Raw genomic sequence first — 26,097 nt, forward strand, 5'->3', positions numbered from 1 at the left:
GAGGGTCAAGAGGCACACTCATCAGGCGGCGATCGTTTCAGCGGTTTCCAGGTTGGGTTAGTTGGTTGGTTTGTTGGTTGGAAAAAGCGACCAGCCAGCAAGCGTGCAGACAGTCCAAAGGCAGATTTCAGGGTGAGGCGATTGCAAGAAAATGTGCCGACTAGCGAGCAAGAGCATCCAGCCTGATGCAAACACGATTGGTTGTCGACGGTCTCATCAATCAATGGGTCGTCCCGCAATTGGCCGGCACCTGGATCTGCTGGCTGTGCAGCATTACAGCGAACGCATTTTGAAACGATGAATGGCGGGAATGAGTGCATTCCCACCTGAAAGAAAGCGGCAAAGGCAGGGCCACGTTTCTATGAATGCCGCATTCTTCACGACGCACACCCTGATCTCGCATTTACATCCCATCGCTATCGCAAGATGAATGCTCTTCTCCAGGAGGCGTTGTTGTCGACCAAGCACATCAACCATGCAGCTATTGTGCGGCGCAAGGATGGCTCGATCAAGGCCAAATCTCCTCAATTCGTGGTCAGCATCGGCAATCACTCGGCCTCCGCACATTCGATGCGGCTTGCTACTCTGTCGATCGATCACTTGATGCAGCTTGCTACTCTGTCGACCGTTCGTGAATGCGGGACTCTTGCTCACTGCTGCTGCCGCTGGGTCTGTTGTTTTCGTTTCTTGCGCAGATGACTGCCCAAGATCTGCAAAAAATCGTCACTGCTTTTGACAGCCCACGCGAAGTGCGAACATCAGAAAACGGCATCACGCTCATGGACATGGGATACCGAGCCGTGCGAGCGGACACCCTATCTATCTACGCGAAGAATGTGAGCTGTGTCGGAGGAATAGCGGCCGGATGGCGGTCGCCGAAGGAACTGCTTATGATCATGCCATCGCTGCCATGTCTCGGCGTTTTTTGCCAGACGGAAGCCATGCATCTCAGGGCGCTCATCGATATTGACTGATTGCTGCACGACAGGACCGTAGCGGAGTCATCATATGTCGGACGTACAACCACTATATAATCGGCACGTATGACGGGAGCATGTACGCCTCGGTCGCTGCCGAGGCAGTAGAGAAGCTTGGTACAGTATCCAGACGGCGGCGTCTCGGTGCGGGCCAAGCACATGGTATTTGGCCGACGTATGGGCCGATGCTCACGAATGATACTGTCTCAATGCACAGCCGAGTACTTTCGGAAGAAGAACAAGTAGCCCAGCGCTGCTGTGAATACATCTCTGGCTGTCCCCTGGTTGCGGCGCCAGAGGCTGAACTGGCGAGCGGATGTCTGATGTCTGCGTCGATAGGAGATCTGGACGGCCATAGCTGCGGAGCGATTCGGGAAGTTGAATGCGAATCTGTTCCTCGGCGTCCCGGCCTTGCTGTGGGAAGGGACGCTCCATGCCATTCTACCCCCCTCCAGCAAATGTGCGGGTGCGGAACTGGCGCGGCAGAGTTTGGCTTCGTTGCGATCTGTCTCGAACAACCTCCAGCCCATCGCTGCATCCAGGACCGCCTGAGCCAGCCCCAGCTGCTAGGATCCCATCAACACGCCCAGATGAGCATCGCTGGCCGCTCGCCGTCCGATTCGCTTGTTCTATACTCGGGCCTGGCCATCGCATCCCTGGTGACTCTCGCCTTCGCTTTGGGTGCAATACGAAGGCGAGAGTCCCGTCCCCAGTCGAGCCCCGAGGTCCCCAAGGTCCGTGCAAACGTCGCCGAGCTGATTGGAAACACGCCGCTTGTCCGAATCAACTCGCTCTCGGATGCGACCGGTTGCGAGATCCTGGGCAAGTGCGAGTTCCTGAATCCGGGCGGATCATCGAAGGACCGGGTCGCGCTGTCGATCATCGAGGATGCCGAACGGCGCAACCTCATCCGACCACATTCGGGCTGCACGATCACCGAAGGGACGGTTGGATCGACGGGCATATCGCTTGCGACAGTAGCGCGGGCCAAGGGATACCAATGCCACATTGTGATGCCGGACGACCAGGCCCAGGAGAAATACGAGATCCTCGAGCGGCTTGGTGCACGGGTCGAAAAGGTGCGTCCGGTCTCAATCGTCGATCAGGGTCATTTTGTACGGGTCGCCAAAACCCGGGCCGAGTCGATCACTCAGGAGGCCATGCGAGCCAACGAATCCGGCCCCATGGGCTCGCTCGACATACCAACGGGAGCAGGTTTCTTTTGCGACCAGTTCGAGAACCTGGCGAACTTTGAGGTGAGAGCCCGTGCCGTCGACAGCATTGGTGGTGTCGGTGGTGTCGGTGTCTATCGAGCTGGATATCCAACCGGCTCGGTGGCATAATGAAGCCCTTGGTCGAACTCTCAATTGGGATCTCTGGATTGCTGTAGATGGTGTCAAGGGCTCTGGTCTTTGTCTGTGCTGACTTTGTCAACTCTCGCTCGCTGTCGACGACTTGACGCATGCCGACTGAAATGCATATGGCTTGCTCTCGGGGATCGTCACTGGGTCTCGCATCTGGGTGAATCAATTCGGACTCTTGCATGAAACCACCGTTCCAACAGGCGCACCTGCGGACTACTGGGCCAGAAATCTTCAGCCAATGCAACGGCCAGCTGGATGCCTTTGTGATGGGTGCAGGAACCGGCGGCACGATCGCCGGTGTTGCGCACTACCTCAAGCCCCGCATGCCCAATCTTCAGATTGTCTTGGCGGATCCGTGGGGGTCAGGACTCTTCAACAAAGTCAAGTTTGGAATCATGTATGCTCCCACCGAGGCCGAAGGCACCCGGCGCCGGCACCAAGTCGATACGGTCGTGGAAGGCATCGGCATCAACCGGTTGACAGAAAACTTCAAGCAGCTTCTTGGGAAAGCCCATTCATCCGAGGCTGGCTTGCGGCCTGTCGAGCACTACGTCGACGATGCGGTTCGCGTGACAGACCGAGAGGCCGTCGAGATGTCTCGGTATCTGATGCGAGAGGACGGTCTCTTTGTGGGCAGCTCTTCGTCGGTCAACTGCGTGGCAGCTTACCGAGTCGCAAAGCGGCTAGGCCCGGTATGTGACTGCCTGTCGGTGGCCGCAACCAAGACAGCCGAGGGGAATCAGGCCGGCATGTAGATGCCCGTATGCCCTGCCCTGGGCCCGCACCGACGACTGACACCCAGTACTTTGGTACATTTGCATTTCCCAGGGACACCGGATTGTAACTGTGCTCTGCGATAGTGGCTCAAGACACTTGACCAAGTTCTGGTATGTGACTGGCGCAGTGCCCCGCCATGACACCGCCGTGGCTATCTCTACTAACTGCTCCATCTCTGCGCCCCGCTCTTGCGCTTGCGCTTGCAGGAGCAACGACTACCTCGAGAAGCTCGATCTGCTCCCGTCCGCCGTCGGCCTCGAGTTTCTCCATGTTGCCGAGCGCTCTCCGCTGTCAGGATGACCGCGTTGCTGCGCAGGCGCCGTTCGAGCCATTCGATCCGCAAGAAGGGCCCGCTCTTTTCGTTTTTCGTCGTGGCCGGCGTTGATCGAGAGCGGACTCGCAGGCCGTGCTCTCCCAACCACACCACACCACCGTTGCTGCTGGCTCTGCTGCTCGCGACCAGCCATTCCTGCAGCTGCCACCGGCAAAACAGCCTGTCGCATCCTTATTGAATACAATGCTCAGACTTCCCTGGAGATCGGCCGGCGTTCTCGGCCGCTGCTGCCTCATTCCGCCCACCCCTTGGGCTGCCAAGTCGCCAGTCATGCCGCCAGCCATGTCGCCGGTCATGTCGTCGACACTCCGTGGACTGCCGGTGTGCCTGCGTATGCTCTCGACATCGCCAAGGCTACGGGCAAGTGTTCCGCCAAGCACAACCGACGCCATGGACTACCGCGAACGCTACTGGAAACAGAAGCGGCACGAAAGCATGACGACGGCATACTACAGCGCCTCGGTTATTGTCATATTTATCGGCCTCAGCTTCGCAGCAGTCCCGCTCTACAAACTCGTCTGCACGCAGACGGGGCTGGACGGCACCCCGCTGACAACTGCGGGCCACAAGTTCGAGCCCGAATCGATGAAGCCCGTGCCTGGATCGCGGAAGATCAAGATTTCGTTCGCAGCATCGACCTCGGACGCCATGAAGTGGCATTTTGTCCCCGAGACCAAGGAGCTCTATGTGCAGCCCGGCGAGACGGCGCTGGCCTTTTTCACCGCATACAACCCGCTGGATGAGGACATCGTTGGCATCTCAACGTACTCTGTTGTGCCGCCCAAGGCCGCCCAGTACTTCAACAAGATCCAATGTTTCTGCTTTGACGAGCAAAAGCTGAATGCCAAGGAGGAGGTCGACATGCCTGTCTTTTTCTACATCGATCCCGAATTCGCATATGATCCATGGATGCAAGATATCAAGCACATCACTCTGCACTATACTTTCTTCAAGAGTAAGTGGCCATCACCCGAATTGAGATCGCAGACCTCGGTCAAGTCGCTGCATGCTTGCTTGGCTCAGAGGGCTATCTTTCCGGTTGCCGAGCATCGTATCTGCGTCCCGCTGGTCGACGCTGGTCTAAGCGATCTACTATTGCAACCCTCCCCCCAACGTGATCGAGGGACATGGCTGCGATGCGACAAGAGTGGTTGGCTGTGGATATGCGCTCACCCCTTGGCCCCGTCTCCTGGATATGCCACGATTTTTCTACCCACCACTATTTGATCCACTCCAGGCAAGCACCAATACTGATGGACAATGAATGAAGGAAGGAGAACATCCCACAGCTTTCGCAAAATGAAACGGGAGACCTGATGAGTCTCCAGCGACCTTTTCTGGATCCTGAATACATGCATGCTCGTTCATCCCCCCCCTCCATTGTCGCTAACGGTCTTCGCAAGGGCTAGATCCAGGATCCCGCCAAGACTGGCTACACCAGCCGGCCCAACCGACATAGTGCTTGTCGGGCTGAGAATAGCATAGGTCGGCTCCGAGGCGGTACATTTGGCAGAGAGAACCGTGATCGGATCGACATTGGATCGCATATGATGCACTGGAACGTATGGCAATTACCGAGTCGCAACTGGCGAAGAAGGGAGACACGCCGTTGGGCATTTCGACACCTCATCAGCAATACATCAGCACTACGCCAGCAGTATATCGACAATGTGTCAGCAAGCTTCCGCTGGCGGACCGCCATAAGCTTGGGCATGAACACGAGTGCAGCAGCGACACCGAAGCGTAATCTGAAATGACTCACTTTCGGTTGGATCTGTGCGGAAGGACGCCGAAGTAGCTTCTTGGCGGGAGAGGGCGGCAGGAAAGAATTGGGCGGGAGCCGTCCTTCAAGAGCCCTCGATGGACAGCAGATCCATCGATGTCTCGCTCGCCTACGATGATTTCGCATGCACTTGCAGTAGGCACATTGATGGTAGCTATCGGGCTCCTGCGTGGTATCCACGCCGTCCCATACTCGCCCAAATCTCTCGATCTCTTCCTGCCTGGCCATCCTTGGAACACCAAGGTTGACAGCATCCCCAAGAGCAACCAGTCCGATGCCATCATCAACTGGCTGAGCAGCAACGGTGGATGGGGCATGGGCAACACCTTGCGCATCGACTTTTCGATCAGCCTGCTCACCGCCGACAAGTCGACTCCGTTTCTGTCGTGGAAGACCACCGATGACTGGTACTCACCCGACTGCGACTTGGGCAGCTTTCCCGTGCCGGCTGGCGGAGCCTTGGAGGGCGAGAGCGGGTATGTTTGTGCCCACGATGGCGACTGCCATCTGCTGGTACATGATCCAGCGCATATGCGACTCTACGAGATGTGGAGAGCCAACTATGCCTCCGAGCCCAGCAAGTTCCAAGGAGGATGCTTGGCGATCTGGAAGCTCGACCGAGTCTATGGGCCCCATCTCCGCGGACAAGACTGTACTTCTGCCGATGCTGGTAAGCAAGTGGCTCGATGCACATAGTCAAGCCAAAGCATGCCGGGCAGAGGGACGGCGAAACCGCCATAACGCTGCTTCCGCATCATCCCCAGGTGGCTTTCCGATTGCTGCAATGCTCTTCAGTGCCGACGAGGTGGCTTCTGGCACGATTGCGCACGCCATTCGCTTCATCCTACCGAACCAGCGTATCCGACGACTCGTCTATGCGCTTCCAGGCACCCACTCAACGTCTGCAACCAGTGCGACGAATCCAAACGCACCTCCGTACGGGGTGCACTTTCGCCTCAAGAAGAGCTTTGATATGACGCGGCTCAAGAGCAGCGGGGCTCGGGTTGTTGCCAAGGCTTTGCAGACCTACGGAATGTTTCTTGCCGATGGCGGAAACATGGCACTGACGGCAGCCAACGATCAGTTTTCCGTCAAAAAGTGGACGGATGTTGGAATCGACAGCTATGCCTTGGCACCGATCCAGGTTGGGGACTTTGAGGTTGTCAACCTGAGTCCCGCAAACACCGTCCACTACGCAGAAAACTGCGTCCGCAGCTCCATCTAGCAGATGCCGTGTCCGGGTGCTCTCAATGCAAAGTAAAGATCGTGCCATACCTCCTTCGGGATGCAGCTCCTGTGGGAAACTGAATCTGCGATGGGGGCAATCACGTCGCAGCCTGAAAACATGGTCCCGAAGTCCACTTTCTTTGCCGCGCTGGCGGTATCTTGTCGGCTTGGAGTGTCTTGCCGCCCTCATCACACTGGGTCCATTTCGTCGGGCAAAAATGGCTCGTGCCAGTGTATGGATCTGGCAGAGGCTGGCCGGATCTGCCGCCAAGTCGCCGCCACTGCCGAGAGGCGCGGATCGCACTGCAAAGCCGCCTGCAGGAGAAGCATCTCCAGCACGAGCGCCGCCGTGGACAGCATCTTGGAAACTTCGAAGGATCTGCCCGAGCATCTGTCCAAGAGCATGTCCGACGACCTGCGCAAGGATGTGTCCGCGCTTGCATCTGCCCCGCTTGCCTTGCTGGCCAAACGCACGATTGCTGTCTGGCCCCGCCGTGCTCCCTTGAGCCTGTTCCCTCCGAAACACCCTTTTGTTTCCGCTGTTTCGGTGGACTGTACACCGCCACCGGCGTCGCATTGCCTCATAAAGCCGCTTCGCCCGTCTCTGTCCGTCGCCGCTTCAGCCCACCGCCCTTTCCTCCAGCGACCGGCCGGCCTTCCCTGCAGCCTCGGCCTCGATGCTGTCTCGTCGCTTCTTCGTCGCCGGCTGCGCCCTGCTCTGGCTCGTGCTGGGCCTGGCCCACGCCGCCAAGAACATTTATTCCACCGAGATCACCCCCGCCATCGACCTGAGCAAGTTTGCTTTTTACGAGGATCGTTTCACCAATGACGGCACGCCGTCGCCCATGAAGCTGTTCTGGAGCATCGAAAACCAAACCACCCTCCATGGCGTCATAACCTTACAACCGACGATTGTGTCTCCTGGCCAGCCTGTGACAAATGCTTGGGTCGGCTTTGGACTGGGCGAGTCCATGCTCACGGCTGACCTGTTCTTGGTCTGGGCCAACAGCAGTGGCCCCGTCATCTTGGTCGAAGCCACGTCCGGCGGGCAGTACGGACCGGTGGTAGGTGCAGGTGCTTTGGCAACTTGCTGCAGTTTCGGCAGGGAGTCGACCTGTAAGGCTGAGGCAGGTCTGATCAGACTCTGGACAGACCTACCTCTGTGGCGGTCCCAAACCAGGCCAGTTTGTCGGCGATCTCTGCCAAAGTCCGAGCATCCATCTCTGCCAAAGTCCTGAGCGTCCATCTCTGCCAGCAACTCACCCACCTGCTTGCATTCCACCCACTTCTGCACAGGTCAAGCTCAACCCGGGTGTGATGACGGTTCTCTCGAGCTCGCAAGCCAACAACACTCTTATGCTGGAGTTTACTCGGCCACTCCTGCCCAGCGACCCTCACAGAATGGCAATCACCGGCTCGACGCAGCAGCCCACCATCTGGTAGGTTGCCTGCCACCTCGCCATGCACTGATCTACATGGAGCTGACACTCACGCTCTCCACTTTGCCGGTCAACTTGATGGCTGCGCTTTGCATCTCCTCTCGATCCTCTCGATCCTCTCGATCCCCAAAATCACCATCCAAGGGCGTACAACCTCCAGCCGGACTCCAACAGCCCCGGTGGCTGGATGTTCACTCACGGCATCAATCGTGGCAGTGTTGATATCAACTTCATGACCGGTGACGCCAACGTTGTCCCCTATGGACTCCCACGCACATCCAAGTTTATTCATGGTGCCTCCATGACTTTTGGCTATATGATTATCTACCCGGCGGGCGCCTTTATCGGCCGCTACTGCCGGTCGATCGACTCATGGCTCCAGTACCACGTACTCTGCCAGAGTATCTCAACCGTCATCAGCGTGGCCGTGGCCATCTACCTCGCCACGAGCTTTACGTTCCCCTGGTGGACTCTGACCCATCGCCACACCATCCTCGGCATCACGCTCATCACCTTAGTGACCTTCCAGGGCTTCACGGGCTTGTTACACCGTCTCTCCATGACGAATGAGCGTCTCGCTTCGTTCAAGAAACCTCTCCAGGTCTACCATCGCTATAGCGGCTGGGCTATCATCCTTAGCGCAACGGTCCAGGTTGGCTTCGGCATCCAAATCCTGTGGCCGCTTGAGGTCGCGTCGTCGGGCCATGGACAGCTCGCCTTGTTCTATCTCCCCTGGGCCATATATGGGCTTATCATTGTCTTCTGGATCGTCCTCTTCACGGGGGCAGAGATTATCTATCGCACGAAGTTCGTCAATCGCGACAAGAAGCTCTCAAAGTCGGCTCCTGCCACTGCCGAATCCAGCCAAGACATCAAGAACCCGCTGCTGTTCTCCAACAACGTCACAGATGGAAGCGAGTATCCCGAGTGGACCTGGCAGGAGATTGACCAGCGCGTCCAACGTGGCGAGCTACTGGTCGTGGCCGACGGCACGTACATCTACGATGCCTCCAAGTGGCTCTCGTCGCATCCTGGTGGACAGCTCGTCCTGCAGTCCGTCGCCGGTACAGACATCACCAACGACTATTTCCAGTAAGTAGCCTCGGCAAGGCGCGTTGCAGCGGTGGTCGGGTTTCCACATAGGTTGCACCCAACTCGACTGGCGGGCAAAGCACTGAAATTGCGGATCGAGCGTCCAGTTCCAGCAATCTTTCCGCTCTCTCAATGCGATAGTCTTGCTGACAGTACCCGCTCGGTTTTTCCAGTGAGGCGGGCTTCGACACAGAGACCTTCATTGCCAACAATGCCATTGTCGATCGTGCCATGTCCAACATCACGCGCTCACTGCCTTCTGAGCTGAGGCGTGATTTCGTCCAAAATCCAGCTCTCCAGTCTTCCATAATGAGAGAGCGCATCATCAGCTATCGCCCGTCCGTGATGAGCGTTTCGCACATGCAAATGCTCACCGAAGCCGAATATCACAGCGTCTTCCGCGCCCGCCGCCCGCACGTCCACACGCGACTCGCCATTCAGAAGCTCTCGTCGATGCTGGTTGCTACGGTCAAGAACAGCGATTATGAGGTGTCGAATCGCGATCTTGCCCAAGACCCGTACGAGTACCGGCGATACGCCGTCGTCAGCAACCTGTGTGAAACAACTCTGACGACAGGCGAACCCGTCTTCAGGATGAAGTTCTCGCAGCTGTACCCTCTATACAGCCGTTTCCGAGAGGCCGAGCCATTCCTCCCAGGACAAACAGTCGAAATCCAGATCCGAATCGACGGTCGCCCCCAGACTTGCTCGTTCGCCCCCGTGAATGGTAACACGTCGGTCTTTGAGATCCTGGTGCCCTCGGGCGAAAGCAAGTTCTTGAAAGTCTTGACCTCCCAGATCGCAGGAGAGCGCCAGGTCAAGATCCGTGGACCCTTCGGAGCACCTCTCGTCAGCCCCAGAGCCCCGATCAATGCCCTGGGTGGATATTGCTTCGACTCGATGATCATGGTATGCGAAAACAAGGAATTTTCGCTGGCCCTCCAGCTCCTGAGCTACCTGTTTCTGCCGAAATATGTGAACCTGATGGTAAGTGATGTGCGAAAGCGTAACTTGTTGTGGCAAGTTGGGAAGAGGCGGCAAGGTGTCTTTGGCATGTGTACTATGAAGCATGTTGCTCATCCGCACCTCTGTTTGCGCAGGTCAACACCCCCTACGTCGCCCAAAACTACGACCAGCTCACCATCCAGCCGGGCGACTTGATTCTTGTGCACGAGCACTACTACGACGGCTGGGCCAGAGGTGCGCTGGTCTCGACGGGCCAGATCGGCTACTTCCCACTGGGCGTCACCAACCCGTACTGCGGCAACATCGTTCGTCTGATCATTCTCCATGATGCCAACAACGCCAATGACGTCTATGGTGCCAACATCTTGGAGGGCGCTCAGTGCGCCTACCCCGGCAATATCTCGGTGATCCACCGCTTCGAATCGGACCGTCCGCCAATGTCCGCCCAGCAGCTGGATGTCATTGCTCCTGGACAGAAGATCTGGGGCAAGCCCCGAGGCTCGATCATTCGCAGCGTGCTCGATAACCCCACCAACGGATTCTCTCGCGCCGGAATCCCGCCCAGCGACGAGTACCACAGCCAACGCATCTTCGTCTGTGGCGGCCCTGAGCTGGACAGATTGGTGCGAGTCACTGCCGCTACTCCGGAGGTTGGCATTCCCCAAACCGATATTCTTACCGTCGTAAGCCGATAGTGTGCACGGCATCACGAAAGGCCGCCCTCCCTATTATGTTCTCTCGGCTCTCGCTCCATCCCCCCCCCCTGCGTAAGCGTAACTGGATGCACTTCCACTTTCCCGACATCACAACGTACAACCGACCAAGTTGGGGACAAGCGACAGCGGCTGTTCTTGGCGTTCACACCTTTGACCCATCATTATTCATCAGTGCCCAACTCAAGCAGTGCCTTTTTTTCTCTTGTGGAGCTTCCAATACAATGCCGTTACTTTCTCTGAGATGGTGCATTATTGATCGGTAGGGTGGGCTGGTGGCAGCGGGGCCGTGAAACTATCGATGGGAGCCCAGGATCATACCGAGGGCGATAGACGATGGATGGGTTATATATTCACATTCAAAAGCAGTCCCCAGTCAAGGCAAAAACGAAATGATCCGATTCATTTCAGGGGCAATGTGGTGGTACTAAGGGGGAGGGGCGGCGGCCGGACGGACACGACTCGAGCGAGAGACAGCCAGAGTGAACAGATCCCCGCGGGCGACAGGCTGGATTCGAGGCCAGAGGCAAGCACTCGCTCACGCCGAAACAGGTTTGCCGCTGAAGCTGCAGACCCGGATCTGCGTTGCCGGGTGACGCTGCTTTAACTTGGCCAACGATGCTGGATCCAGACCACAGGCACCGGTCATAACAAGGGTATCGAGGACTGGGTGGGCAGCAAGGAAGGACGAGAATGTGTCGTCCTGGCGGGCCCAGGTCGCAAACCGGAACTCGAGCGACTGGAGCTTCTTGAGCGCATGCGGCGCGAGGCGGTCAAAGTCCTGGAGGCAAATAGGACCAATCCAGCAGAGCTGTTGCAGATTGGGGCACTGCTTCGCAACGGCCAGGAAGCGTGCGGTGTTTGGGAGCGGGGCTTGGAGCCGCCTGAGGTTGGGCATGAACTGCAGGACGGCGACCAGAGTGCCCGAGACAACCTTGGCCTCGTGCAGAACCAGCTCGAGCAGGTTGCGACCAAGGTCGGGCAGCGAGCGATGATGGGCCAAGAGACTCGTAAAGTCAAAGACAGATGGATCGGTATCTTCAAAGGCAAGGCTCTTGAGTTTGTGCAGCTGGTGTGGGCGGGTCTGGTAGTGGACGAGCGGATCTCGTCGAGAACCGTCAGGTTGGATCTCAAAGGTGTTTCGGAAATCGACTCGAGTGAGCTCGTTGCAGGCATCGAGGATTTTGGCAACGGCACCAGGATCGAGAGTCCGATAGCGCATGGTGAGTGACCGCAGGCGCGTTGCCGACTGGGAAATCTGCTCCACCAAGGGAGAATGAACATGATGCGGGCTGGAGATGTCCAAGACCCGAAGCCGTGTTCCTGCGAGCTTGATCAGCCTGGCGAGCACAGCATCTCCAAGAACCGGGGAAAATGCGACTTCCAAAATTTGCAGACGCAGCTGGGACAAGGTCGGCTGGCCATCAGAGGGCAGGAGCCGCTGCACAGAGTCGGAGCTTGGATTCGACGGTTGGCCTGCAAGTGCCGTGGGATCGAGCGAGTCCAGAAAAGCACCCCACAGCTGGTCGCCAAAGGTCCGAGCCTCGACATGGCGCATCGTCAGGACCCTCAGTTGCGGGAGTAGCATTATGACGGCAGAAAGGAGCTCCGCGGTCAACGAGCACTGCACGAGCGAGAGCGAGGTGATCGAATGGAGGGTGGTCTGGCTGAAGATGGATGACGACGAGGGCAGCAACAGCGGCGCTGAGCTTCGAGCCGCAGTGTCGTCGCAGAGATTCAGGGATCGAATGCGGTGGGATGGGAAGCGCGCCAGGAACTGCTCGATGGAGGAGCAGGAGCCTTGGAGGTGTCTCAGATGATGCAAATGGATACTCAGCAGCGCCGGAAAGGTCGGTAGAGCTGACTGAGAGTTCGGAACGGCGTCACCTTCCAAAAGGGAAGATGACGCCAGAGAAACGGTGCCCCACAGGCCCGAAATGAAGCCGACATACCAGGCGCGGTTGACTTGAACCAGGGGATAGAAGAACCGGGGGGAATCGGGCAGAAATTCAGCGATATGGTAGAATACTTCGAGTGGCAAATTGCTTGAGCGAGACGCGGTAGCCATTCGGAGGAGATAGCTTCGAGGCAGATGGGCGGCAAGGAAGGTTGGTCGCGAACAGTTGGAGAGTGAGGCCACAGCAGGACGGATGAGGAGACGGGAGGCAAACGCTTTCGTGCGGCGGATTGCTTTGGGGGAAGGCGACGGCGATGTGTGCTTGGATGATCCGGGGGACTGGGCGGGTCGACGGATTCGCTGGCTTGAGAATCGGATTCAAACCACGAAGCAAGCGATATGTATGTAATGGGATGCGCAATGTGTGCGATATTTGAAGACGAGATGCTGGTGGATGATGAAGCGGAGGAAGCAACGGCGGATCGGCGGCTCGGACGATGGGAGCCGCGGTCTGGCAGCGGTTCGCTGGAGGCGGGCAAGCAGCATGACCACCGGGATTTGAATCGGAATCCGAGCCGACCGGAGGAGATCCCCACGTGAGGGGTGCTGGCAGGGTTTTTGGGGTGTTGATGGTGGTGTGGATGTGTGGGGCGCAGGATGGCGCCGAGGAGGTTGCGCAGGGTCAAGCGACGATTGCGGCAGCCGGGTGACCTGCGGCGGCGTGGCAGGCAGAAGATCGGGGAGAATGAGGGTGTGCCGTCATCGGGAATGAGGGTGTGGAAGAGAATCATGGCGAATAGAGTTTGAGGGAGGGCAGTGATGGCAGCGACGGCAGCGACGAACGAGAGAACACACAGGCGACCAAAGCAACAGAGGCGACAGAGGCGACAGAGGCGACAGAGGCGATTCATGGCCGGTCTGTTGCAGCAGCAGCAGCAGCAGCAGCAGCAGCGCAATGCTGCGGTGTGGTGTGGGTGGAGTTGCGGCGGTGTAATGGTGTGATAGATCGGCGAATCTATTCAATGATGGGACAGGCCGTTGGTTGATTGCCGTGCGTTGGTTGATTGGCCGACTGGCCACTTCGCACATGGCCAGTCCAGGACATAACGGATTGTTGCCAAGACACACTCCGAAACACACCCGCCGCGATGGGGTGCGCTATTGAAACAAAAACACACCCCTGCACGGTGAACACTCGCCGGCGCCCGACAACCGACAGCGCAGGCTCAAGCAGAGCAGGAACAAGCAGAGCAGAGCAGGAACGAAAGCCGCGAGAACCCAGAGGAGCAGGACAAAAAGGACCAAGCAAAAAAAGCGAACAGGTCCCACCGAGATTTGAACTCGGGTTGCAGGAGTCAGAATCCTGAGTGCTAACCGCTACACTATGGAACCGTTGGGATGTTGGCTGTCATTATACCATACTGATTCATAAACACATCAGTTGTCTGCACACTCACCAACACCCCGCCAACACCTCAACCAACACCTCGCCAACACCTCAACCAACACCTCGCCAACACCTCAACCAACACCCCGCCAACACCTCAACCAACACCTGGATCAACACCTCATCAACACCTCGATTAACACCTGGATCAACGCTCGGCCCGAACCTTCCTGGCTGGCAAGGCCAGTCTCGGTGCCAGAGCCCGACAGCGACGCCAACACAATCGTCTGGATAAATGGACCCACCATTGACTCTGCCTGATATTACCATTTAATGCCACCATCTGATACTACCGTCTGACACGACCGTCTGGTGTTACCGTTCGATACCGCCACCTTGCTGTCCTGCTGGTGCTCATACTCCTCGCCCCTCGCCCAACCCATGCAGTGCAATCCCCGCTGCACCACCAACCCGATCTTACAAGCCTACTTCCACTGACCTGATCGCATCGACTAGCCGCTCCTGCTTGAATCGCACCAGTCTCCTTTCGCCTCCTGTCTCGCCACCACCTCCAAAGGCGGCAGGAAGTGGTGCGACATACCACCGCCATCCTCCATAAAACTGTCGCCGGCCACACCTCGAACCAGCGCGAGGCATGACGAACAATCGTGGGCCACGGCAGCAGGCCGCAATCTCGCACAGCGCCGCAAAATGAAGGACGACATCCATGACACCAAGGCCCAGCCACCACACACTGCGGCGCGACAGTCACCAACCAGCGACCTTCCAGGTTTCCCACGCTGCAAGGAGCTGTTCTTGGGACAAGAACCACCACATTGTATCCACAGAGCAGAGACATGCTGTCCCAGACGCAGGGAGGCACAAGAGAGAGAGAGAGAGAGAGAGAGAGAGAGAGAGAGAGAGAGAGAGAGAGAGAGAGAAGATGGCTTGCTTGCCTGTTTCAGACTGCCTTGTGGTGTTTGGGTATCGGTGATACCGTCCCACCAAGACAGATCCGCGTGTCGTGGGGCTTGATTTCATGCATCGCCGGCTCTCTCGGTCGCTCCTCTTATACCTGCCCTGGCCGTCGTTTCGCCCTATCGTCTTCTCGTTCCTGCATCGGCTCGGTTCACGCCCACAAGCTATGAGCTCCCCATCACAAGCTCCACCGAGCCCAGGCTTGGCCCCTGAATCCCTTTTGGGATCATACGATCACCAACAGTCTGGTGCATATCCTGCTTCCACCATGCAGGAGCACCAATGTACACAATCATATCCCACCCGCAGCGCAGGCGATGATCGAAGACTCTATCAACCTCCGCAATACCAGCACCTCGCACCGACGTTTGTGTCTCCCAACGATCACCACTCCCCGCCTCCTTATTCTGGGCCTGCAAAGTCAAATGAAACATCCGTCCAGTTTCGCAACCAGTACTACGACCCTCCATCCCCGACGCAGTACAATCTTCATCATCAATCTACAAAGTCAAATCAAACATCCCCCCGGTTTCGCAACAAATACTACAACCCTCCATCCCCACCGAAAAACTACTCTCACATTCCGCCCGCTCGGCCATACCGGCCATCTGCCTCTCCCACTTCGCCCAGCCCAAGCCATGGACAAATCCTCATCTGCGTCGTCACCCATCTTGAGCACTCGGCTTTTTGCGTGTCCCCCGTCTTCAACCATGGCGGAATCTCGGACGCTTCTACCAGCCCTACTCCTCAATGGTCCTTTGATACTACTCACTCCACTAACCCGATCTTGCCAACCAGTCATCTACTCCTTCCCGAATACTCGACTGAGAAGCCTTCGCTGCAGAGCTATTCCAATACTCACCCTGCTCCAAATGATGTGTTTTCGCCACTTTCCTCTGAAGCTTCGAAATATCCCTCGCCGCTCCTCCGCCAATCGACTGATTCCCCTTTACAAAAGGTGGAGTCGCGGCGATCCTTGCACTCATACAGCTACAAAGACGATGACATCGACCCTACAGCTCTTGTGCAGATCGCCCGGGATTTCCAAAACAAAATCAGCCTTTCGGAGAACGAGATGAGCGGTATCTCGTATCCCGATTCCTTCAACGGCCGTACGGCCGTGACAACTTTGATGACCATTCTCAAGACCACCGATCGCTCGCTGGCCCTGAAGGCTGGCGAAATGCTCAGCTATCAAAAGCTCTTCCGCGATGTCGTTTACTTGGACCTTGGGCTTCTGATGGATAGCGATACTGAGCTCTATCGACTAGAAATATCGACCTTAGATAACCTGATTGCAAAGAGGTTCGTACAGCCTTCCGCTCGAGAGTCTGTATCCTGCGACAGACCTGCGAGAGCCCCTGCTATCTCGACCAGGTATTGTGTAGAACAGTTTCCTGAAAGTGGCCCTTTCTAACTTGGCTCCATGTGCCTCCGTGACCAACAGTGCATCCCACTCCCAACAGCACCCCGAAACCCATCTGGATCTTCAGCAGGATGTAAGTCACTCCACCAGCTACTGCATTACCGATCGCACTGCTTTTACAAGTTCGATGCTCACCTAGCCGGTGTTATTGCGGCTCTGCACTAGCCTTGGGAGACCTGCGTGTCTCGCACCGTCTTCGACAGCATGCCAAAGGAAGAAAAGAAGCGACAGTTTATGATCCACGAGATCATCGCGACAGAGCGAAACTACATCAACTCCCTGCGCTTGGCACTCGAGGTATAGAACCGCGTCACCAATCGCCACCCAGGACGGCCTAATGCTTACCACGTATGCCATATTCGCTCGTTCTCCGGCACAGGGATTTGTCGAGCCCTTGCGCAGTAGCAACGATTTGCACATTTCTGAAAAAGAAAACTTTATCCGAAACGTGTTTTTGAACATGTCTGAGATTTTCACGATCGGGCAAGAGCTCTATGAGCGTCTGTATGAGCGCCAGCAGGCCGACAAGTACGTCATTCACGAGATTGGAGATATCTTCCTCGAGTTTGTTCCCCGCTTCGAGTGCTACTTCCAGTATTCCTCGGGCCACGTCTATGGTATTGAGATGTTCAAGAAGGAGAAGAGCAAGAACAGCGCCTTCAGCGCACGTCTTGAGGCAAGTCTGTCTGCTCGCACCTCTGACGCCACTGCATCCGTCCCGCAACCCCACATGGTTTCCGGTGCGTATGGATTGCCTCTGCCTTGCAGCTTCTCCTAACGCGTCTGTTTGTGCCAATCCACAGGCCTTTAGTCGCCTCCCAGAGTCAAAGTCGCTTCCCCTTGAAAGTACCTTGATTAGCCCCACCACTCGCCTTGGTCGCTACGGCCTCTACCTCAAGGACCTTATCAAGTATTCGCCCAAGGACTCTCAAGAGCTCCAGAACATCGAGACGGCTAACCGCATGATCAAGGATCTCACCCAGCGTATCAACGAAGAGAACCGAAAGCAGCAAGATCGCCTCACTTTGAGCACGCTAAACTCTAAATTGGCGTGCGAGGAAGATGTTGATCAGGTGCGTGGCGATCTCGAGGCTGATCTGGGGACGGCCGAGTGGCGTCGGACTTGACTCGACTGGAGTTGCGGGCTTGGTGCAGTCGAGCTAACAGTCCACACGGATGGATGTGCATTCGTTTCTATTGTCAGGATCTGCGCCTGATGGACGACGATCGTCGAAAGATTCGTGAAGGTGCCGCCTCGCTGATTCGAGCTGGCGAGATCAAGGTCTACGTGTATCTCCTTGACCATGTGCTCCTGTTAACCACCGTGCGTCGTGAAAAGATGGTACTCTATGAGAATGTAAGTGGCTCCGCGATCACCCGGCTCGTCATTTCACACTGTCCGCGCCGTCTAACCACCGTATGCGATGATGCTATACTTTCCTAGCCCATTTTACTGGATCTGATCAAGCCTGAGAGTATCCAGACCCGCGCCGGACACAGCTCCGAACATGGGCACTTGTCACTCGAAACTCACTCTGGCGAGCGGTTCGACTTGAAGTTTTCTCACAGCATCGATGCCACTGCGTGGGCCACTGATATTCGCAACCAGATCCAAAAACACAACGAGCAGGTCGAGCAAACCCCGGGCACACTCGTCCCCAAGAAGCTTGGCGATCTTCCGCCCAACACAGTAGCCAATTATGAAGGCGTCAACTACGATGAGATCGTTGGCACGGGCGTGCTGCGCGGCAAGCTCATCGTTGCCACCAAGAAGGGTGTCTTTATGGGGCCAGAGTCCAGCGCCACTCCTTCAGTCGAGACAGACAGAGCCGTTCTGAACTCTGTCTTTGGCTCAAGCTTCAAGAAGATTCTCAGCTCCGCGAGCGGTGATATCAACTTTGTTCAAACAATCGAGACAAGACACGATGACCTGATGATTATTCGACAGGGTGAGCCATCTGCTGCTCGTCGTTGATGTGGCAAGTTGCACACGCAGCCTCTGTCAGTGTCAGCGTCATCTAACATGACCTTGTGGGCTGTCGTCTCCAGACAAAACCGTATATCTGTATCCTGTCACCAAGCAGACCACATCCGATCCCTCGGTCATGGCCGGCGCCGCTTTCAAGCTCAACTCTGACGTGGACCTGATCCAAACTGGTATTTGCGGCAACCGAAACTTGATTGTGCTCACCAAGGTTGCATTTGCCTTGAAGGACAACACCGTCCGTATCTGGGACGCAACTGAGAAGGCCGAGGTTCAGAAGGGCCTGTTCAGAAAGGAGACGGTTCCTGCCAAGAAGTTCGAGGTACAGTCCACACCAAAGCACATTTGCAGCTGAGCTGCAAGAGATGCAGTATTCGGCTCTGCGCACCGCACACGCCGAGCTGCGTCAAGGCAGATACAACTGCTGATACACGACTCCTCTCGACAGGACCATTACCATCCATCCAAAATACTCTCGGTGGATTTTATGGGCCAGATCCTGTGTCTGGGCTCCGTGAAGGGCTATGAAATGCTGCGCGTCGACGTTCTGAACAATGAATATGCCAAACCGGATGGTACGTTGACGCAAGCGCCGCTTCGATGGCCGCGGCCATGGCCCAAGTAGCCATCGCTCCTCTGCTTATGACCGCGGTCTCTCACTTACTCACTGAACTGCGTGTGTCTGCATCCCTCGCTCTGCAGCCCTCCTCCGACCCGACGATCCCAATTTCGCCTTCATCACAAAACGTGAGTCGGTGCATACCCACGGCATCTTCAAGAACCAGAGTACCGGCGACTTTTTGCTCTGCTACGACGGTACGTTGAGTTTACGTAGCATTGGCCAAAGCCATGGGCGTCCATCGAGGCTGAGTAAAGCAATGTCTGCCTGTCTAATGCATACACGTTTCATTCAGACATCGGCGTCATGATTGACAAGAATCGATATAGCACAAAGCCACCATGGAAGATTAAGTGGTTGGCCAAGCCCCAGGCCTTTGGTGAGTGGCTGCCATGGACTGACATTGTCTGCAATGAACCTTGTGCGAATCTTTGCCTGTGGCTGTGGTTTGTCGGTGCTGACGGCCCTCCCCCTCTTGTGTCCAGCCGTCATCCAGGACTCCCTTATCGTCTTTGGCAACCGGCTGATCGAAGTCCGCCGACTGTCTGACGGCAAGCTGCTGCAGCTGTTCCCTATCTCGTCGAGCAGCTATAGTTGGCGTGTGGTAAACCCTGCGCTGGGCCATGTTGTGTGCCTGATGCCAAACGGCACCCAGCAGCTCATGAAGCTCTGTCCGCGATCGTGAGTCGCCCGCGATGATTGTGTAATTTATGTCGCCCCTGTCTTCTTTCTCCCTTAGCGCCGCTGCCTATCTGTATGCCTTTGTTACTGCTGCCCCTTTGGCATTCCCAGTTTTTACCGCACATTCAGCTTGCAGCATTTCCAATTTCAAGCTGGACTCCACCTATTGCGAACGATGGTCGCTTTATCCCAATACCTGAATACACACAGGCTCATTCATGTCGAGCAGCTCCACCATTCACCTCGCGAGGATGCAGTGAGGGAGGGATATCAAGCCCTGAGGCCTCTCAAGTATTCTTCCACCAAGCAGGGGCTGCTGATGCGAATACACCGGGATACACTTGTCTGTCGAGTTAAAAGTCATACATATGTGCTCGCGCTGGACCCGGAAACGGAAACAGACGGGAATCTTACAAAGTGACTATCAACATGGGATACTTTCTTCCCAAAGCTATGCCGCGGACATCGCCAGAGAAAGGCCACAGTGGAAAAATTGAGCCATCAACGAGTCATCAACGAGAAGCCACAGGTCTATCGCGATCATTTCGGTCGAACGCTATTGCTGTATTTGTCTCGGCGGTCGTGTCAGACGGTAGTATTAAATGGTAGTATCAGATGGTAGTATCAGATGGTGGCATTAAATGGTAGTATCAGGCAGATTCAATGGTGGGTCCATTTATCCAGACGATTGTGTTGGCGTCGCTGTCGGGCTCTGGCACCGAGACTGGCCTTGCCAGCCAGGAAGGTTCGGGCCGAGCGTTGATCCAGGTGTTAATCGAGGTGTTGATGAGGTGTTGATCCAGGTGTTGGTTGAGGTGTTGGCGGGGTGTTGGTTGAGGTGTTGGCGAGGTGTTGGTTGAGGTGTTGGCGAGGTGTTGGTTGAGGTGTTGGCGGGGTGTTGGTGAGTGTGCAGACAACTGATGTGTTTATGAATGAGTATGGTATAATGACAGCCAACATCCCAACGGTTCCATAGTGTAGCGGTTAGCACTCAGGATTCTGACTCCTGCAACCCGAGTTCAAATCTCGGTGGGACCTGTTCGCTTTTTTTGCTTGGTCCTTTTTGTCCTGCTCCTCTGGGTTCTCGCGGCTTTCGTTCCTGCTCTGCTCTGCTTGTTCCTGCTCTGCTTGAGCCTGCGCTGTCGGTTGTCGGGCGCCGGCGAGTGTTCACCGTGCAGGGGTGTGTTTTTGTTTCAATAGCGCACCTCACCGTGCAGGGGTGTGTTTCGGAGTGTGTCATGGCAACAATCCGTTATGTCCTGGACTGGCCATGTGCGAAGTGGCCAGTCGGCCAATCAACCAACGCACGGCAATCAACCAACGGCCTGTCCCATCATTGAATAGATTCGCCGATCTATCACACCATTACACCGCCGCAACTCCACCCACACCACACCGCAGCATTGCGCTGCTGCTGCTGCTGCTGCTGCTGCTGCTGCAACAGACCGGCCATGAATCGCCTCTGTCGCCTCTGTCGCCTCTGTCGCCTCTGTCGCCTCTGTTGCTTAGGTCGCCTGTGTGTTCTCTCGTTCGTCGCTGCCGTCGCTGCCATCACTGCCCTCCCTCAAACTCTATTCGCCATGATTCTCTTCCACACCCTCATTCCCGATGCAAATTCTATCCGAGCATCCTCTTGTGTATTCGTACTTCAAAATAAGTCGGGGATGGGTTGGTCTCGTCAGGAAGCACTTCCCAATCTCCTCCAAAATAGAATCCAAAATTATAGTCGTTCTTCTGCGGCAGCGCTCTCGTTTGAGTTGCTATGAGGCGCTGGACTCTCGCTCTTCCTTCCACAGATGCTTGGCGAGTCGTCGCACAACCAACCCGCTTGCAGCGTCTCGATAGGTGTGTATCGGCGGTCTTTCGCCATTGGCTTCAGCGTCACGACACCATGTACAAATCAGCGACCGCAAGCTCGCCTCGGGCGTTGCTCCGTTCATGTTGAGCGGAATGGAGTGTTCACGGGACAGGGCTGGATGCGAATGACAGAAGGAATCGCGGAAGGGGAGGGGAAGCATTAATATTGTGTCTGCATCCCGTCTCGTTTGTTGATAGGCAATCTCCTCGTCCACAAGGCAGCACTACACCGAGTCCCATCAGCACTATAACTCTTCCACTCTTGCCCTGCTGCTCTCTGGCTCCGTCCAGACCACGGCAATGTGCTGGACTGAAACAAATCTGATCCGTACCGATGACATCGCGATCGCGCGCCGGTCGATTGCCGATCTTCCAGAAGAAAGCAACGACAGCCATGCGCCGCCCCTTGCTTCGATCCCGGAGCGTCATCAGGGAGTAGTCCGGCTGGATGCTTCCGTCGACTTCGATCGGACCATACGGGGGCTCCTCTTCCCCCGAGGCGGCGCTCGGATCCAAGATTGCCATGGCCCCTTGATGCCCCTCAAGGGCCATCCCTGGGGTTTTCTTATCGTATCGCTTTCGTTTCCGGACAGGTGACACCGAGCTTGATGATGAATCAATACTCACGGCGCTTGCTACTGCGCCCTTGGATATGGCTTTTTTCTTGGAGGGTGGATTGGGTTTTTCGAGAGAAGGCGTCCCAACGTCGACCGGCGTGCTGGCACTGGACGAAGCCGAGCTCGTCAAATATGCATTGTTCGACACAGCGGATGTGGGCGTGGAGTCGATCGTGGCTGGATTCACTGTTTCAACCGAGGCTTCGATATTGGATTCGCCGCTGCTCCTATTAGGCATCCCTGCCGAGCGCTTGTGAGCCGTGACCGTTGGGACAATCATGATGGGGAGGAAGGGAGGTAGGTAGTCCGGATCGTGGCGCAAAGGGCTCTGAAAGAGTGGGAGCATGCAGAGTAGATGTCAGATGTGCGCGATGTCGATGTCGGTGTCGATGTCAGTATCGCCTGTGTCCCATCAACCTGGTATCGGCATGCCAAATGCTACATCACATCACTGCGGCCAGGTTCAAGGTTCAAACGTGCTGCAGATATGTCTGCCACTGCTTTTGTCGATCCCACCCTACTGCGATCTTGTGATTTTCATGCGGCAGGACGGATCGCAGCGTTCCTTTCGGCTGCTGGTCGGGCGCCAAAGCGGCCTGTGCTCTCTTTCGAGCGGCCCGTTGTTGGTCTCGCACTCGAGATTGCAGCCATGAAAAAAAAAAAAAACCGAGTACTCGTCACTGCATACAAACCTTTATGCCCCGACATACATCGGTGGCTTCAGCTTCGACCTCAGGTTCGACCTCGGCCTTGGGCGATGGCAGGTTTTGAGAGAGGCTCAAATGTAGTTCGTGGCTTGACCCCGGATCAAATCGGGCCCGCTTGATGCTGCCGGTGTCGTGAGCGTCGCTCGTGGTTCTCGGTGACGAGCAAGATTGAGGTCTGCCACTGCACTTTGGACCATCGTCTGGCGAACCCGAACAGGCGGGATATTGTGTATCTCTGCCGCTATGCGAGTCGCAGCCAGCCGAGCCTGGATCGGAAAAGGGCATGCATCGGTCGGCCGAGGGTGGAGGTGTCGGGCAGGGCGAAGGGGAAGAGGGCAGCGTCGGCGACTGTGAAGGTGTCGATGCCCACCACCGCAGCTCATGATCCCAAAGCCCATCCCATGGCTCGAAAAAGACTTGGGTCGGGTCAGCCAGAGGATGGTTGGGAGTATGTAGTGTCGAAGGCACGTCCTTGGAGTCGTCAGTCAGACGCTCGCCGAGCTGCTGGAGCTCGTTGTAGTCATCGTTTGGATGGTATGAGAAGAGCCAAGTGTCGCCCGTGGTGGCCCAGGCCGCCGATCCGTTGCTCCGCTTCCAAAAGAGTGTTGCAGGAGGCGTTTGAGTCATCACAGACTTTTGCGGCATGCTCAGGGATGGGGCCTCGGCCAGAGCAGGTGTCGACAAGGGGGTGAGTGACGGAGATGCCCACGTTTGAGGCGGCGACGACGAGAGGGACAGGGCATCCCGCCAGTCTCGCTGGGCTCCGGCATCGGATGAGGACAGCGGCCGTGTGGAGGAGAGCGGTATCGGTGCTGGGCTCGGTGCGGCATTTAGCGAGTCGAGCGGGCGAGCGGCCGAGATCAGACCCGAGGAGTCGCTAGGCCGTGTGTCCATGGGGTCATCAACCGTGAGCGCTGCGAGGGCCACGAGGAAACGAGTCGGGCACGCTATCGGGCAGCCACGACGGAGCAGAGCAAGATCGCCAAAGAGATGGATTCCAAGGCAACGGCGGGACGGCGGCCGAGTTGGCTCGTCATGCCTGCTGCTGGCGCTGGCCGAAACAGGCAGGCGAGACAGAGCGGGAGGCGTGCAGGACCGGCCGTTGGCGCTTGCGACGGAGGCGGAAACAGAGAAGCAACCACCAGCGACGGCGAGTCGACGTCGATGCGATCACCGGTTGGAAGGCTGGATGTAGATGTGGATGCGGGTTATCATTCGCGAGTGGTTGCAGCGACCGGCAGTGTCCAAAGTAGTGGCGAAACGAATACACCAGTCACACCATGTTCCGCTGGTTTCGCGACAACGACCTCTGGATATCATTCAGTCTTATGCTCCTCAGGATGGTGGCATATGAGGCGAATTGGGTAGCGGAGCACCCCAGAGCGAGGGGCAGCCGCGCTCAAATGGGGATGTCAGCGCTTCATTGTGATGTTTGCTAGCAGCACTGAACACATGCGCAAAATGTGGGGTGACGGACACGAGGAAATGATGGAGCATGCCATGGTATCGGGGTGGACCCATACAAAATACAACGGTCCCTGAAGGAGGGGGCGGAGGCGCCTGCTCTGATCTCGCTGAATACGCTGGCCGAGAAGCAGGGCTTGTCGGAGGCGCAGGTCAATGAAGGAAGACCACACAAATGGGTGATGTGTGTCCGCAAGGCCCACCCAAGCGGTTGGAAGATGGCCGACGCCCGGGTGGCTCAAGCAGAGGCGTACTTCTTTGTCCATTCCTTGGCCGTTTTTTCAAACTTGGAAAAGTCGGTTTTGTACTGCTCAGCGATGGTGCCTTGCAGGGCATCGTCGGGATTGGGTGTTTCGAGGATCAAATGGAGCGACAGCAGGATATCGGAGACACGGGAGGCGGGCTTCCACACCTATCCACAGCGAGCCAGGCCGGATATTGGATGCGATGGAAGCCATCGGGGTCGTTGAAGGCCGCCAGGATTGCCAAGATTGCAGCAAGTCGATCGAGGGCCAGGCGATGTGGGTCGGAAGGACGTCAGTCAGAATTCGACGGAGCCAGAGCCATCCAGCAGGATAGCCAGCGAGACATTTGCTGGCACCTACGCATCCGCTCGCATTTCAGGACCCAGGATCCACGAGTGCGCAGGCAAACACACAATGCCCGGATTGCCAGGATGGCCACTCACATCAGACTTGAGCAGAGCGATGCAAACCGATCCATCGTCGTCAATGTTGGGATGGTAGGTCTTGGTGATGAACTTGACCTGAGTCGTGGACAGAGGATCCAGCGTGTGCATCAGAATGAGTCGTCAATGCCAGACCTGCAAGACCGTCAAACTGACCAACCCACCAGAATCCCATTATATCTCGCCCCACCCAGTCCAAATTCAGTCCAAATTCACAGCCCAGTCTACCAATTCAACCCGATCCGATCCGATCCACTTTGATCCGAGTCGGTTGTCAATCCACACGTCTCCTGCACCAACCTGAGGGGGCTTGAAGGGGAACTCCTGTGGGAACTCGATTTTCAGTCGAAAGATGCCGCCGCTGTATGGGCTCTTGCGCTGAAGAAATGAAAGAGCGGAGCTGGAGCATAAGGCAATCGGGTGGCGGAACACAGAGCCGTTGGAGCAGCAGAGGCATGATGGAGGTGCGATGGAACGCTGCGAAAGCCTGGTTGCCGAGTCGCACTGAGAGCCGATTGCCTTTGCCGATCGCCGAGCTGGAACTTACGGGGCCCATCAGGTGTCCTTCCCAGTGGAAGAGGTTGTCATCGATGGGGCCGGCGTGGGCAAACTCGATGGGGTTCTTGTTGAGATCGACAAGTTCCTAGACGAATGATCGTGTCGGTGAGCAGGTCAACACTTTGCTGTGCATATGGAGCGATGGGAGCAGGCCGATGATGGTGCAGCCGGTAGCCCAGGCACGGTAAAACCCCAGGGCAGGATGCATCCCGCCCCATTTCGTTTGGCTTGGTCGGAATCTTGGCAGAGCCGGCTTTGGTCCGAGATACCGATCGAACAGCCATAGCCAAGTCGAGGGGGAAGACAAGAGCCACAAGGAAGCAGGCAGGGAAGGATGCATCGGGCCCAACGAAGCTCACCTTTTGGATTCTTCGGACAGCCATCTCGGTCGATGCGTTTGGAGACAGCAGAGCAGAGGGGAGCAGTGGGGAGCAGAGCAGAGGGAAGCAGAACAGAGCAGAGCAGAGCAGAGCAGAGCAGAGAGGAACAGCTGAGGACGAAAGGTGGAGCAGCAAGGGCGGTGCCCTTGACAGAGCAGCTGCTGCGCACCAGACGGCCAGCA

The 26,097-nt window shown here is 56.6% G+C and overlaps 9 protein-coding genes and 2 non-coding genes across 11 annotated transcripts; 7 read left to right on the forward strand and 4 right to left on the reverse strand.

Moving 5' to 3' along the window:
- Positions 1-15: 15 nt before the first annotated feature.
- Positions 16-1,223, forward strand: BJ171DRAFT_631244 (profilin; the record flags this gene model as incomplete). Its single annotated transcript, XM_053115625.1, has 5 exons — positions 16-51; positions 427-534; positions 696-836; positions 989-1,094; positions 1,195-1,223. The coding sequence occupies exons 2-5, from the start codon at positions 427-429 to the stop codon at positions 1,221-1,223; spliced, it is 384 nt and encodes a 127-aa protein (XP_052970710.1). The 5' UTR covers positions 16-51.
- A 500-nt stretch (positions 1,224-1,723) lies between these two features.
- BJ171DRAFT_405060 (tryptophan synthase beta subunit-like PLP-dependent enzyme) lies at positions 1,724-3,229 on the forward strand (the record flags this gene model as incomplete). Its single annotated transcript, XM_053107230.1, has 3 exons — positions 1,724-2,233; positions 2,542-3,033; positions 3,170-3,229. Coding segments are annotated over 3 exons (1,062 nt in total), but the record flags the coding sequence as incomplete, so codon positions are not given.
- Positions 3,230-3,448: 219 nt separating this feature from the next.
- BJ171DRAFT_211330 (cytochrome c oxidase assembly protein COX11, mitochondrial-like protein) lies at positions 3,449-4,772 on the forward strand. The gene is made up of 2 exons (XM_053106371.1): positions 3,449-4,407; positions 4,690-4,772. Exons 1-2 carry the CDS (start codon positions 3,636-3,638, stop codon positions 4,704-4,706), a joined length of 789 nt encoding a protein of 262 aa, XP_052970712.1. The 5' UTR covers positions 3,449-3,635; the 3' UTR covers positions 4,707-4,772.
- Positions 4,773-5,154: 382 nt separating this feature from the next.
- BJ171DRAFT_211350 (uncharacterized protein) lies at positions 5,155-6,510 on the forward strand. Its single transcript, XM_053106372.1, has 2 exons — positions 5,155-5,905; positions 6,000-6,510. Exons 1-2 carry the CDS (start codon positions 5,332-5,334, stop codon positions 6,458-6,460), a joined length of 1,035 nt encoding a protein of 344 aa, XP_052970713.1. The 5' UTR covers positions 5,155-5,331; the 3' UTR covers positions 6,461-6,510.
- Positions 6,511-7,083: 573 nt separating this feature from the next.
- BJ171DRAFT_489558 (uncharacterized protein) lies at positions 7,084-10,915 on the forward strand. The gene is made up of 5 exons (XM_053109503.1): positions 7,084-7,526; positions 7,759-7,901; positions 8,046-8,993; positions 9,167-9,980; positions 10,094-10,915. The coding sequence occupies exons 1-5, from the start codon at positions 7,140-7,142 to the stop codon at positions 10,652-10,654; spliced, it is 2,853 nt and encodes a 950-aa protein (XP_052970714.1). The 5' UTR covers positions 7,084-7,139; the 3' UTR covers positions 10,655-10,915.
- Positions 10,916-10,932: 17 nt separating this feature from the next.
- BJ171DRAFT_211368 (uncharacterized protein) lies at positions 10,933-12,854 on the reverse strand. The gene has a single exon (XM_053106373.1). The coding sequence runs from the start codon at positions 12,738-12,740 to the stop codon at positions 11,211-11,213; it is 1,530 nt and encodes a 509-aa protein (XP_052970715.1). The 5' UTR covers positions 12,741-12,854; the 3' UTR covers positions 10,933-11,210.
- A 1,035-nt stretch (positions 12,855-13,889) lies between these two features.
- BJ171DRAFT_t43 lies at positions 13,890-13,961 on the reverse strand. Its single transcript has one exon. It is a non-coding gene; the product is annotated as a tRNA-Gln (tRNA).
- Positions 13,962-15,202: 1,241 nt separating this feature from the next.
- BJ171DRAFT_577736 (uncharacterized protein) lies at positions 15,203-19,844 on the forward strand (the record flags this gene model as incomplete). Its single annotated transcript, XM_053113837.1, has 13 exons — positions 15,203-16,239; positions 16,382-16,433; positions 16,526-16,657; positions 16,740-17,040; positions 17,183-17,433; positions 17,565-17,717; positions 17,805-18,309; positions 18,410-18,666; positions 18,793-18,919; positions 19,047-19,160; positions 19,259-19,342; positions 19,449-19,644; positions 19,703-19,844. 13 exons carry the CDS (start codon positions 15,203-15,205, stop codon positions 19,842-19,844), a joined length of 3,351 nt encoding a protein of 1,116 aa, XP_052970716.1.
- Positions 19,845-20,610: 766 nt separating this feature from the next.
- Positions 20,611-20,682, forward strand: BJ171DRAFT_t36. The gene has a single exon. It is a non-coding gene; the product is annotated as a tRNA-Gln (tRNA).
- A 577-nt stretch (positions 20,683-21,259) lies between these two features.
- BJ171DRAFT_489560 (uncharacterized protein) lies at positions 21,260-23,881 on the reverse strand. The gene is made up of 3 exons (XM_053109504.1): positions 22,811-23,881; positions 21,834-22,446; positions 21,260-21,616 (listed from the first exon to the last, which is right to left on the reverse strand). Exons 1-3 carry the CDS (start codon positions 23,717-23,719, stop codon positions 21,405-21,407), a joined length of 1,734 nt encoding a protein of 577 aa, XP_052970717.1. The 5' UTR covers positions 23,720-23,881; the 3' UTR covers positions 21,260-21,404.
- A 241-nt stretch (positions 23,882-24,122) lies between these two features.
- BJ171DRAFT_489563 (putative ubiquitin-conjugating enzyme e2-16 kda) lies at positions 24,123-26,017 on the reverse strand. Its single transcript, XM_053109505.1, has 5 exons — positions 25,895-26,017; positions 25,525-25,620; positions 25,278-25,355; positions 24,978-25,055; positions 24,123-24,701 (listed from the first exon to the last, which is right to left on the reverse strand). The coding sequence occupies exons 1-5, from the start codon at positions 25,916-25,918 to the stop codon at positions 24,528-24,530; spliced, it is 450 nt and encodes a 149-aa protein (XP_052970718.1). The 5' UTR covers positions 25,919-26,017; the 3' UTR covers positions 24,123-24,527.
- Positions 26,018-26,097: the final 80 nt, after the last annotated feature.

This window comes from Polychytrium aggregatum (genome assembly GCF_025602895.1).
Source record: "Polychytrium aggregatum strain JEL109 chromosome Unknown BJ171scaffold_4, whole genome shotgun sequence".
NCBI lineage: Eukaryota > Fungi > Chytridiomycota > Chytridiomycetes > Polychytriales > Polychytrium > Polychytrium aggregatum.